Source organism: Lichenostomus cassidix, unplaced genomic scaffold (genome assembly GCF_008360975.1).
Source record: "Lichenostomus cassidix isolate B80296 unplaced genomic scaffold, HeHo_3.0 HiC_scaffold_33, whole genome shotgun sequence".
NCBI lineage: Eukaryota > Metazoa > Chordata > Aves > Passeriformes > Meliphagidae > Lichenostomus > Lichenostomus cassidix.
In genome coordinates this window covers 3,387,300-3,400,127 of record NW_028147632.1, presented here as the reverse complement: position 1 = coordinate 3,400,127, position 12,828 = coordinate 3,387,300, and the positions used below count along the sequence as shown (strand labels likewise).

General features: G+C 43.9%; 1 protein-coding gene and 1 long non-coding RNA gene across 2 annotated transcripts in view; both read right to left on the bottom strand.

The window, feature by feature from the left end:
- Positions 1-12,416, bottom strand: part of LOC146421539 (gamma-aminobutyric acid type B receptor subunit 1-like) — a 13,054-nt gene extending 638 nt beyond the window's left edge. The window contains exons 1-4 of the mRNA XM_085047162.1: positions 12,336-12,416; positions 7,074-7,277; positions 1,740-1,928; positions 390-501 (exon numbers count right to left, since the gene is read on the bottom strand). Of these exons, the coding sequence (XP_084903288.1) occupies positions 390-501; positions 1,740-1,928; positions 7,074-7,277; positions 12,336-12,408 (578 nt within the window). The 5' untranslated portion in view covers positions 12,409-12,416. The remainder of the gene's footprint in view (positions 1-389; positions 502-1,739; positions 1,929-7,073; positions 7,278-12,335) is intronic.
- On the bottom strand, positions 7,605-8,146 carry LOC146421540 (uncharacterized). The gene is made up of 3 exons (XR_014848751.1): positions 8,094-8,146; positions 7,893-8,020; positions 7,605-7,674 (listed from the first exon to the last, which is right to left on the bottom strand). It is a non-coding gene; the product is annotated as an uncharacterized LOC146421540 (long non-coding RNA).
- Positions 12,417-12,828: the final 412 nt, after the last annotated feature.

Below are 12,828 nucleotides of genomic sequence, written 5' to 3'. Positions count from 1 at the left end.
AAAGAGAAGGAAGAAAACAAGAGAAGGAAGGAAGAAAACAAGAGAAGGAAGGAAGAAAACAAGAGAAGGAAGGAAGGAAACAAGAGAAGGAAACAAGAGAAGGAAACAAGAGAAGGAAACAAGGAAACAAGAGAAGGAAGGAAACAAGAGAAGGAAACAAGAGAAGGAAACAAGAGAAGGAAACAAGAGAAGGAAACAAGAGAAGGAAGGAAGGAAAAAAGAGGAGGAAAAAAGAGGAGGAAAAAAGAGGAGGAGGAAGAGGAGGAAAAAGGAGGAAGAGGAGGAAGAGGAGGAAGGCTGGGAAAAAAGGGGAAGGAAAAGGAGGAAGAGGAGGAGGAAGAGGAAGATTAGGAGGAGGAGGAAGGAGGGAGGAAGGCTGGGAGGGGAGCGATTGTGAGGCGATGGGGAGGGGCGATGGGGAGGGGCGATGGGGGGGAGGGGCGGTGGGGGGAGGGGCGATGGGGGAGGGGCAGAGTGACTCACCTGAGGAAGGTCGATGAGCTGTGGAGGGAAACTGAGTCACGGAGAGATCCCAAATCCCAAAAATCACAAATCCCTGAGATCCCAAATTTCTAAAATCCCAAATCTCTAAAATCCCAAATCCCTGAGATCCCAAAATCCAACCCCAGAGACCCCAAAGACCCCCAAATCCACCCCCAGAAGATCCCAAAATCCAACCCCAAAGAACCTTCCAAAGAACCTCCAAGGAACTTCTCAAGGAACCTCTAAAGAACCTCCAAGGAACCTCCAAAGAACCTCCCAGAGATCCCAAAATCCAACCCTAGAGAACCCGAAGACCCCAAACTCCAACCCCAAAGACCCCAAAATCCAACCCAGAAACCCCAAAGACCCCAAACTCCAACTCTGGAGACCCCAAAAACTTTCTCAGAAGACCCCAGAGACCCCAAACTCCAAACCAAAAGAACCTCCAAGGAACTTCTCAAGGAACCTCCAAAGAACCTCCAAAGAACCTCCCAAAGACCCCAAAATCCAACCCCAAAGACCCCAAAATCCAATCCCAGGAACCACAAAGACCCCAAAATCCACCCCTAGAGACCCCAAAATCCAAACCCAAAGAACCTCCCAAAGAACCTTCAAGGAACTTCTCAAGGAACCTCTAAGGAACCTCCCAGAGACCCCAAAATCCAACCCCAGAGACCCCCCAAAAACCTTCTCTGAAGACCCCAAAGACCCCAAAATCCAACCCCAGTGCCCCCCAAGACCTCCTGAGAAGCCCCTAGAGACCCCAAAGACCTTCTCAGAAAACCCCGAAAACCCCAAAATCCAACCTTAGAGACCCCAAAATCCAAACCCAAAGAACCTCCAAGGAACTTCTCAAGGAACCTCCAAAGAATCTCCCAGAGACCCCAAAATCCAACCCCAAACACCCCAAAAACCTTCTCAGAAGACCCCAAAGACCCCAAAATCCAACCCCAAAGAACCTCCTAAAGAACCTCCAAGGAACTTCTCAAGGAACCTCTAAGGAACCTCCCAGAGATCCCAAATTTCAACCCAGAAACCCCAAAATCCAACCCTAGAGACCCCAAAATCCAACCCCAGGAACTCCAGAAGATCCCAAAGACCCCAAAATCCAACCCCAGGAACCCCAGAGACCCCCAAGACCTTCTCAGAAGACCCCAAAGACCCCAAAATCCAACCCTGGAGACCCCAAAATCCCACCCCAGAACCCCCCGAGACCTCCCGAGAAGCCCCCCAAGACCCCACCACACGACACTCACGCTCGCAGAGCGGCTTCGGGGAGCTCCAGCGGCCGCTCTTGGTGCAGTTGCTGCGGGCGACGCCCACCAGCCGAAATCCCGGGTCACACCTGAACTCTGCCCAGGTGCCTTCAACGGGAACCCTCTCCATGGCCCCGGAGGTCACCTGGCCGTTCTCCAGGCTCAGGTGGAGCTTGGGACATGTCCGCACTGCGGGGACATCAGGAGATGGTCATGGTGGTGATGGTCAAGAGATGGTCGTGGTCAAGGTGGTGGTGATGGTCATGGTGGTGGTCAAGGAATGGTGATGGTCATGGTGGTGGTGATGGTGATCATAGTGGTGATCAAGAGATGGTCATGGTGGTGGACAAGGGATGGTGATGGTCATGGTGATGGTCAAGGGATGGTGATGGTGGTGGTGGTGGTCAAGTGGTGGTGATGGTCGTGGTGGTGGTCAAGAGATGGTCATGGTCAAGGTGGTGGTCATGGTGGTGGTGATGGTCAAGAGATGGTGATGGTCATGGTGGTGGTCAAGAGATGGTCATGGTGGTGGTGATGGTCAAGAGATGGTGATGGTCATGGTGATGGTCAAGAGATGGTCAAGGTGGTGGTGATGGTTGTGTGGTGGTGATGGTCATGGTGATGGTCAAGAAATGGTGGTGGTCAAGAGATGGTTGTGGTCATAGTGATGGTCAAGGTGGTGGTCATAGTGATGGTCAAGGTGGTCATGGTGATGGTCAAGGAGGTGGTCATAGTGATGGTCAAGGTGGTGGTCATAGTGATGGTCAAGGTGGTGGTCATAGTGATGGTCAAGGTGGTGGTGATGGTGGTGGTCAAGGAGATGGTTGTGGTCATGGTCCAGTGATGGTCATAGCAGTGGTGGTGGTGGTGATGGTCAGGAGATAGTCATGGTCCTGGTGATGGTCAAGAGGTGGTCGTGGTGGTGGTAGTGGTCATGGTCAAGGTAATGGTCAAGGTGATGGTGATGGTCAGGTGGTGGTCAGGTGATGGTGATGGTCAGATGGTGGTCAGGTGATGGTCAGGTGGTGGTCAGGTGGTGGTGATGGTCAGGAGATGGTGATGGTCAGGAGATGGTCAGGAGATGGTCAGGTGGTGGTGATGGTCAGGTGATGGTCAGGTGGTGGTGATGGTCAAGTGGTGGTCAGGTGATGGTGATGGTCAACGTGATGGTGATGGTCAGGTGGTGATGGTGGTCAGGAGATGGTCATGGTGGTGGTCAAGTGGTGGTGATGGTGGTGGTGGTCAAGGGGTGGTCATGGTGGTCAAGAGATGGTCATGGTGGTGGTGATGGTCAAGAGATGGTCAAGGTGGTGGTAATGGTCAAGAGATGGTCATGGTCAGGTGATGGTCAAGTGATGGTCATGGCGGTGGTCAAGAGATGGTCAGGTGATGGAGGTGGTCAGGTGATGGTGATGGTCAGGTGATGGTGATGGTCAGGAGATGGTCAGGAGATGGTCAGGAGATGGTCAGGAGATGGTCAGGAGATGGTGATGGTCAGGTGATGGTCAGGAGATGGTCAGAAGATGGTCAGGAGATGGTGATGGTCAGGTGATGGTCAGGAGATGGTGATGGTCAGGTGATGGTCAGGTGATGGTCAGGAGATGGTGATGGTCAGGAGATGGTCAGGAGATGGTCAGGAGATGGTGATGGTCAGGAGATGGTCAGGTGATGGTGATGGTCAGGAGATGGTCATGGTCAAGGTGATGGTCAGGAGATGGTCAGGAGATGGTCAGGAGATGGTGATGGTCAGGTGGTGGTGATGGTCAGGAGATGGTGATGGTCAGGAGATGGTCAGGAGATGGTCAGGAGATGGTGATGGTCAGGAGATGGTCAGGAGATGGTGATGGTCAGGAGATGGTGATGGTCAGGAGATGGTCAGGTGATGGTCAGGAGATGGTCAGGTGATGGTCAGGAGATGGTCAGGTGATGGTCAGGAGATGGTGATGGTCAGGAGATGGTCAGGTGATGGTGATGGTCAGGAGATGGTCATGGTCAAGGTGATGGTCAGGAGATGGTCAGGAGATGGTCAGGAGATGGTGATGGTCAGGTGGTGGTGATGGTCAGGAGATGGTGATGGTCAGGAGATGGTCAGGAGATGGTCAGGAGATGGTGATGGTCAGGAGATGGTGATGGTCAGGAGATGGTCATGGTCAAGGTGATGGTCAGGTGGTAGTGATGGTCAGGAGATGGTCAGGTGATGGTGATGGTCAGGTGGTAGTGATGGTCAGGAGATGGTGATGGTCAGGAGATGGTCAGGAGATGTTCAGGAGATGGTCAGGAGATGGTGATGGTCAGGAGATGGTCAGGTGATGGTGATGGTCAGGAGATGGTCAGGTGATGGTCAGGAGATGGTCAGGAGATGGTGATGGTCAGGAGATGGTGATGGTCAAGCTCATGGTGATGATCAGATGAGGACGGTGATGGGATTGGGACATTTATGGGATTTATTGGATTTATAGGATCAGGATCACTTATAGGATCAGGAACACTTATGGGATTGGGAACATTTATGGGATTGGGAACATTTATGGGATGGGAACATTTATGGAATGGAAAGACTTATAGGATTGGGAACATTTATGGGATGGAAACACTTATGGGATTGGGAACCTTTATGGGATTGAGGACATTTATAGGATCGGGAACCTTTACGAAATGAAAACACTTATGGGAATGAAAACATTTATAGGGTTTATTGGATTTATAGGGTTGGGAACATTTATAGGATTTATTGGATTTATAAGATCAGGAACACTTATAGGATTGGGAATACTATTGGGATTTATAGGATTTATAGGATCAGGAACACATATCAGATCAGGAACATTTATGGGATTTATTGGATTTATAGGATCAGGAACACTTATAGGATCGGGAACACTTATAGGATTTATTGGATTTATAGGATTTATAGGATTTATAGGATCGGGAACACTTACAGGATCAGGAACACTTATAGGATTTATAGGATTTATAGGATTTATAGGATCAGGAACACTTATAGGATCAGGAACACTTATGGGATTTATAGGATTTATAGGACTTATAGGATTTATAGGATCAGGAACACTTATAGGATCGGGAACACTTATGGGATTTATAGGATTTATAGGATTTATAGGATCGGGAACACATACAAGAACACTTATGGGATCGGGAACATTTATAGAATTTATTTGATTTATAGGATTAGGAACACTTATAGGATTGAGAGCATTTATGGGATTGGGAACATTTATGGGATCGGGAACATTTGCAGCGTGGAAACTCTTATGGGAATGAAAACACTTATGGGTTTGGGAACATTTATGGGGTTGGGAACATTATGGGATTGGGAACATTATGGGATTTGGGACATTTATGGGATTGGGAACATTTATAGGATTAGGAACATTGATGGGATTGAGAATATTTATAGGAACATTTATGGGATTGGAGACACTTATAGGATGGAAACACTTATAGGATTGGGAACACTTTTGGGAATAGGAATACTTATGGGAACCTTTATAGGATCGGGAACATTTCTGGGATTGGGAACATTTACGAAATGAAAACGCTTATGGAAATGAAAACATTTATAGGATTTATTGGATTTATAGGATCAGGAACACTTATAGGATTGGGAACACTTATGGGATTTATTGCATTTATAGGATTTATAGGATTGGGAACACTTATAGGAATGAAAACACTTACAGGATTTATTGGATTCTTAGGATCAGGAACACTTATGGGAACAAAAGCACTTATAGGATTTATTGGATTTATAGGATCAGAAACACTTATAGGATCAGGAACACTTATAGGAACATTTATGGGATCGGGAACACTTATGGGATTTATTGGATTTATAGGATTTATAGGATTTATAGGATAGGGAACACTTATAGGATTTATTGGATTTATAGGATTGGGAACACTTATAGGATTGGGAACACTTATAGGATTTATTGGATTTATAGGATTTATAGGATTTATTGGATTTATAGGATCAGGAACACTTATGGGAATGAAAACACTTATAGGATTTATTTGATTTATAGGATTTCTAGGATCAGGAACCCTTTTAGGACCCCAAACTGACTCCCAGCACCGGCTGCTCTGTCCCATGGCCGTCCAGCTGCCATCCCGCTGGCACTGCCTGACCTTTGGCCCCACAGGGGATGGGATTGGGGACAGTTATGGGATTTAGGGGATTTATAGGATTTATAGGATCGGGAACACTTATGGGATTGGGAACATTTATGGGATTGGGAACATTTATGGGATTGGGAGCATTTATGGGATTGAGAACATTTATGGGATGGAAACACTTATAGGGTTGGAAACACTTATGGGATTGGGAACAGTTATGAAATTTGGAACCTTTATAGGATAGAAACACTTACAGGATTGGGAACATTTATGGGATTGGGAACATTTATGGGGTTGGGAACATTTATGGGAATAGGAACACTTATGGGATTGGGAACATTTATGGGATTGGGAACATTTATGGGGTCAGGAACCTTTATAGGATCAGGAACATTTATGGGATTGGGAACACTTATGGGATTGAGAACATTTATAGGATTGGGAACCTTTATAGGATCAGGAACACTTCTGGGATTGGGAACATTTACGAAATGAAAACACTTATGGGAATAGGAACATTTCTAGGATTTATTGGATTTATAGGATCAGAAACACTTATGGGAATGAAAACACTTATAGGATTTATTGCATTTGTAGGATTGGGAACACTTATAGGATTGGGAACACTTATAGGATTTATTAGGTTTCTAGGATCAGGAACACTTATAGGAACATTTATGGGATCAGGAACATTTATAGGATTTATTGGATTTATAGGATCAGGAACACTTATAGGATTGGGAACACTTATTAAATTTATTAGATTTATAGGATCAGGAACACTTATAGGATTTATAGGATTTATAGGATCAGGAACACATATAGGATTGGGAACACTTATGGGATTTATTGGATTTATTGGATTTATTGGATTTATAGGATCGGGAACACATATAGGAACACTTATAGGATTTATTGGATTTATAGGATCAGGAACACTTATAGGATTTATTAGGTTTCTAGGATCAGGAACACTTATAGGAACATTTATGGGATCGGGAACATTTATAGGATTTATTGGATTTATGGGATCGGGAACACTTATAGGATCAGGAACACTTATGGGAACGAAAACACTTATGGGATTTACAAGATTTATTGGATTTATAGGATCAAGAACACTCATAGGAACATTTATGGGATTTATAGCATTTATAGGATTGGGATCATTTATAGGATGACCCCAAACTGACTCACAGCATCGGCTGGGCTGAGCCATGGCCGTCCAGCTGCCATCCCGCTGGCACTTCCTGACCTTTGGCCCCACAATCTCCCTCTCGGGGCGACACACGTACTCGATCTCGTAGTCGAAGGGCAGCAGGCGAACGCTGCGAACTTCTTCTGGGGTCAGACCCCGATAGCGGATCCCGCCGTCCCGAGGGGGGTGGATGATCTGGCAGCCTAAAAACCCAAAAAAAATCACATAAAATGAGGTCAGAACCCAAAAAAACCCTAAAAAAAACCCCAAAAATGGGGTTACATCCCAAAAAAAACCTAAAAAAAACCCCAAAAATGTGGTGAAATCCCAAATATACCCCAAAAATGTGGTCAAACTCCCAAAAAAACCCCAAAAAACCCTAAAAAACCCCAAAAAATGGGGTCAGATCCCAAAAAACCCCCAAAAAATGTGGTGAAATCCCCAAAAAACCCCAAAATGGGGTCAGACCCCGATAGCGGATCCCGCCGTCCCGAGGGGGGTGGATGATCTGGCAGCCTGGAAAACCCCAAAAAAATATCCCAAAAATGGGGTTACATCCCAAAAAAACCCTAAAAAAAACCCCAAAAATGGGGTGAAATCCTAAAAAAAACCCCTAAAAAACCACAAAAAAACCCCAAAAAACCCCAAGAAGACCCAAAAAATGTGATCAGATCCCAAAAAAACCCCAAAAAATGTGGTCAAATCCCATAAAAACCCAAAAAACCCCCAAAAAACCCAAAAAATGTGGTGAAATCCCATTAAAAACACCCAAAAAACCAAAAAAAAACCCCAAAAATTAGGTCAAATCCCAAAAAAACCCAAAAAAACCCCATAAAAAGCCCCAAAATGGGGTCAGACCCCGATAGCGGATCCCGCCGTCCCGAGGGGGGTGGATGATCTGGCAGCCTAAAAACCCCAAAGAAATCCCAAAAAATGGGGTCAAAACCTGATAGAGCATCCTGGAAAACCCCAAAAAACCTCAAAAAACCCCCAAATATGGTGTGAAATCCCAAAAAAACCCCAGAAAAACCCTAAAAATGTGATGAAATCCTAAAAAAAACCCTAAAAAAACCCCAAAAAAACCCAAAAAGACCCAAAAAATGTGGTCAGAACTTGATAGAGAATCCTGGAAAACCTGGAAAACACCCAAAAAAGCCAAAAAAATCCCAAAAAATGTGGTGAAATCCCCAAAAAACCCCAAAAAAACCCCAAAATGGGGTCAGACCCCGATAGCGGATCCCGCCGTCCCGAGGGGGGTGGATGATCTGGCAGCCTAAAAACCCAAAAATATGGGGTCAGATCCTAAAAAAATCCCAAAAAAATCCCAAAAAACCCAAAAAACCCCTAAAAAAACCCCAAAAATGTGATGAAATCCTGAAAAAAAATCCTAAAAAACCACAAAAAAACCCCCAAAAAATCCAAAAAGACCCAAAAATGGGGTCAGAACATGATAGAGGATCCTGGAAAACCTGGAAAACCCCAAAAAAGTCATAAAAATCCTAAAAAATGTGGTGAAATCCCAAAAAAAGCCCCAAAATGGGGTCAGACCCCGATAGCGGATCCCGCCGTCCCGAGGGGGGTGGATGATCTGGCAGCCTGCAAATCCCAAAAAAATCCTATAAATGGGATTAGATCTTAAAAAAACCCCAGAAAACCCAAAAAAACCCTAAAAAACCCCCAAAAATGGGGTTAAATCCTAAAAAAAACCCCAAAAAAACCCCAAAAAATGGGATGAAATCCCAAAAAAAACCCAAAAAATGGGGTTAGATCCCAAAAAGAACCCCTAAAAATGTGGGAAAATCCCCAAAAAAACTCTCAAAAACTCCCTAAAATGTGGTGAAATCCCAAAAAACCCCCGAAAAATGTGGTGAAATCCCAAAACCCAACCAAAATGGGTCAGATCTCAAAAAAACCCCAAAACCCAAAATTGGTCAGACCAAAAAAACCAAACCAAAAAAACCCCAAAAAAACCCCAGAAATGATAGCAGATCCCGCCGTCCCGAGGGGGGTGGATGATCTGGCAGCCTAAAAACCCCAAAAAAATCCCAAAAATGAGGTCAGATCCCGAAAAAAACCCTAAAAATGGGGTGAAATCCCCAAAAAAACCCCCAAAAAACCTCAAAAATGGGGTTAGATCTTAGAAAAACCCCCCAAAAAACCCAAAAATGTGGTCAGATCCCAAAAAAACCCCAAAAAAACCCCAAAAAAACCCCAAAATGGGGTCAGACCCCGATAGCGGATCCCGCCGTCCCGAGGGGGGTGGATGATCTGGCAGCCTGGAAATCCCACAAAAAATCCCAAAAATGAGGTCAGATCCCGAAAAAAACCCTAAAAATGGGGTGAAATCCCCAAAAAAACCCCCAAAAAACCTCAAAAATGGGGTTAGATCTTAGAAAAACCCCCCAAAAAACCCAAAAATGTGGTCAGATCCCAAAAAAACCCCAAAAAAACCCCAAAAAAACCCCAAAATGGGGTCAGACCCCGATAGCGGATCCCGCCGTCCCGAGGGGGGTGGATGATCTGGCAGCCTGGAAACCCAAAAAATGTGGTGAAATCCCGAAAAAATCCCGAAAAAACCCAAAAAAATGGGGTGAAATCCTAAAAAAAACCCTAAAAAACCCAAAAAAACCCCAAAAATGTGATGAAATCCTAAAAAAAAACCCTAAAAAACCACAAAAAACCCCAAAAAACCCCAAGAAGACCCAAAAAGTGTGATCAGATCCCAAAAAAACCCCAAAAATGGGGTCAGACCCCGATAGCGGATCCCGCCGTCCCGAGGGGGGTGGATGATCTGGCAGCCTAAAAACCCAAAAAAAATCACATAAAATGAGGTCAGAACCCAAAAAAACCCTAAAAAAACCTCCAAAAATGGGGTGAAATCCTAAAAAAACCCCCAAAAAACCCCAAAAAATGTGATCAGATCCCAAAAAAACCCCCAAAAATGTGGTCAAATCCCAAAAAAACCCCAAAAAACCCCATAAAAACCCCATAAAAAGCCCCAGAAATGGGGTCAGACCCCGATAGCGGATCCCACCGTCCCGAGGGGGGTGGATGATCTGGCAGCCTGGAAACCCCAAAAAAATCCCAGAAATGGGATTAGATCCCAAAAAAATGGAGTGAAATCCCAAAAAAACCCAAAAAAACCCCCAAAAATGGGGTTAGATCCTAAAAAAAAACCCAAAAAAACCCCAAAAATATGGTGAAAACGCAAAAAAACCCCCCAAAAGAACCCCCAAAATGGTGTGAGATCCCAAAAAAAACCCAAAAGCCCCCAAAAAAACCCTAAATAAAACCCCAAAAATGGGGTCAGACCCCCAAAAAAACCAAAAAAACCCCAAAAATACCCCATAAAAAGCCCCAAAATGGGGTCAGACCCCGATAGCGGATCCCGCCGTCCCGAGGGGGGTGGATGATCTGGCAGCCTGGAAACACCAAAAAAATCCCAAAATATGGTGAAAACGCAAAAAAAAATCCAAAAAATCCCCAAAAACGGGGTCAGAACCTGAAAGTGGATCCTGGAAACCCCAAAAAAACCCCTAAAAAACCCCAAAAAATGTGGTCAGACCCCAAAAAAACCCCAAAAATGGGGTCAGAACCCAAAAAAACCCAAAAAAACCCTCAGAAATGGGGTTAGAACCCAAAAAACCCCAAAAAACCCCCAAAAATGTGAAACACCAAAAAAAAATCCCAAAAATGGGATCAGAACCCCCAAAAAACCCCCAAAAAACCCCCAAAAGAACCTGCAAAAAACCCTTACAAAAATCCAAAAAAACCCCAAAAATGGGGTCAGAACTTGATAGCGGATCCTGGAAAACCTGGAAAACCCCAAAAAATCCCCAAAAAACCCCAAAAATGAGGTCAAATCCCAAAAACCCCAAAAAAACCCTAAAAAAACCTCCAAATGTGTGGTGAAATCCAAAAAAAAAAACCCCAAAAACCCCCAAAAAATAACCCAAAAAACCCCCAGAAAATGTGGTCAGACCTCAAAAAAACCCCAAAAAACCCCAAAAAACCCCCAAAAATGTGGTTAGAACCCAAAAAAAACCCCAAAAATGTGGGATTTGAGGTCAGAATTTGGGATTTAGGGTCAGGAATTTGGGATTTGGGGTCAGAAATTATGAATTTGGGGTCAGAATTTGGGATTTGGGGTCAGAAATTGGGATTTGGGACCTAAAAATATGGGATTTGGGTCAGAAATTTGGGATTTGGGACCTAAAAATTTGGGATTTGGGGTCAGAAATTTAGGATTTGGGGTCAGAAATTTGGGATTTAGGGTGGAAATTTGGGATTTGGGGTCAGAAATTGGGATTTGGGGTCAGAAATTTGGGATTTGGGGTCAGAAATTTGGGATTTAGGGTCAGAAATTTGGGATTTGGGTCAGAAATTTGGGATTTAGGGTCAGAAATTTGGGATTTGGGGTCAGAAATTTGGGATTTGGGGTCAGAAATTTGGGATTTGGGTCAGAAATTTGGGATTTGGGGTCAGAAATTTGGGATTTGGGGTGGAAATTTGGGATTTGGGGTCAGAAATTTGGGATTTGGGGTCAGAAATTTGGGATTTAGGGTCAGAAATTTGGGATTTGGATCAGAAATTTGGGATTTAGGGTCAGAATTTTGGGATTTGGGGTCAGAAATTTGGGATTTGGGGTCAGGAATTTGGGATTTGGGGTCGGAAATTTGGGATTTGGGGTCAGAAATTTGGGATTTGGGGTCAGAAATTTGGGATTTGGGGTCAGAAATTGGGATTTGGGGTCAGAAATTGGGATTTGGGGTCAGAAATTTGGGATTTGGGGTCAGAAATTTGGGATTTGGGGTGGAAATTTGGGATTTGGGGTCAGAAATTTGGGATTTGGGGTCAGAAATTTGGGATTTGGGGTCAGAAATTTGGGATTTGGGGTCAGAAATTTGGGATTTGGGGTCAGAAATTTGGGATTTGGGGTCAGAAATTTGGGATTTGGGGTGGAAATTTGGGATTTGGGGTCAGAAATTTGGGATTTGGGGTCAGAAATTCGGGATTTGGGGTCAGGAATTTGGGATTTGGGGTGGAAATTTGGGATTTGGGGTCAGATTTGGCCATAAAAATTTGGGATTGGCCATAAAAATTCCAGGATTGGCACCAAAAATTCGGGATTTGGCACTGAAAATGTGGGATTTGGGGTGGGAATTTGGGATTTGGGTTGGAAATATGGGATTGGAACCCCCAAAATTTGGAATTAGAACCCCAAAAATTCAGGATTGGCCCCAAAAAATTTGGGATTTTACCTTCAGTGAGGTTGGCATGGATTGCACTGTGAGCAGGAATGACCTGGAGGAGCAGCAGCAGCAGGGAGAACATCTGGAAAGAGAAAAATCCTATTAAAATCCTATTAAAATCCTATTAAAATTCTCTAAAAATTCTTTAAAATCCCATAAATATCACATAAAAATCCTGTAAAAATCCTCTAAAAATTCTATAAAAATCCTACAAAAATCCTCTAAAAATTCTACAAAGATCCTGTAAAAATCCTGTAAAAATCCTGTAAACATTCTCTAAAAATCCTCTAAAAATCGCATAAAAATCCTCTAAAAATCCTGTAAAAATCCTATAAAAATATTCTAAAAATTTTACAAAGATCCTCTAAAAATCCTCTAAAAATCACATAAAAATCCTCTAAAAATCCCATTAAAATCACATAAAAATCCTGTAAAAATCCTGTAAAAATCTCATAAAAATCCTGTAAAGATCCTGTAAACATTCTCTAAAAATTCTCTAAAA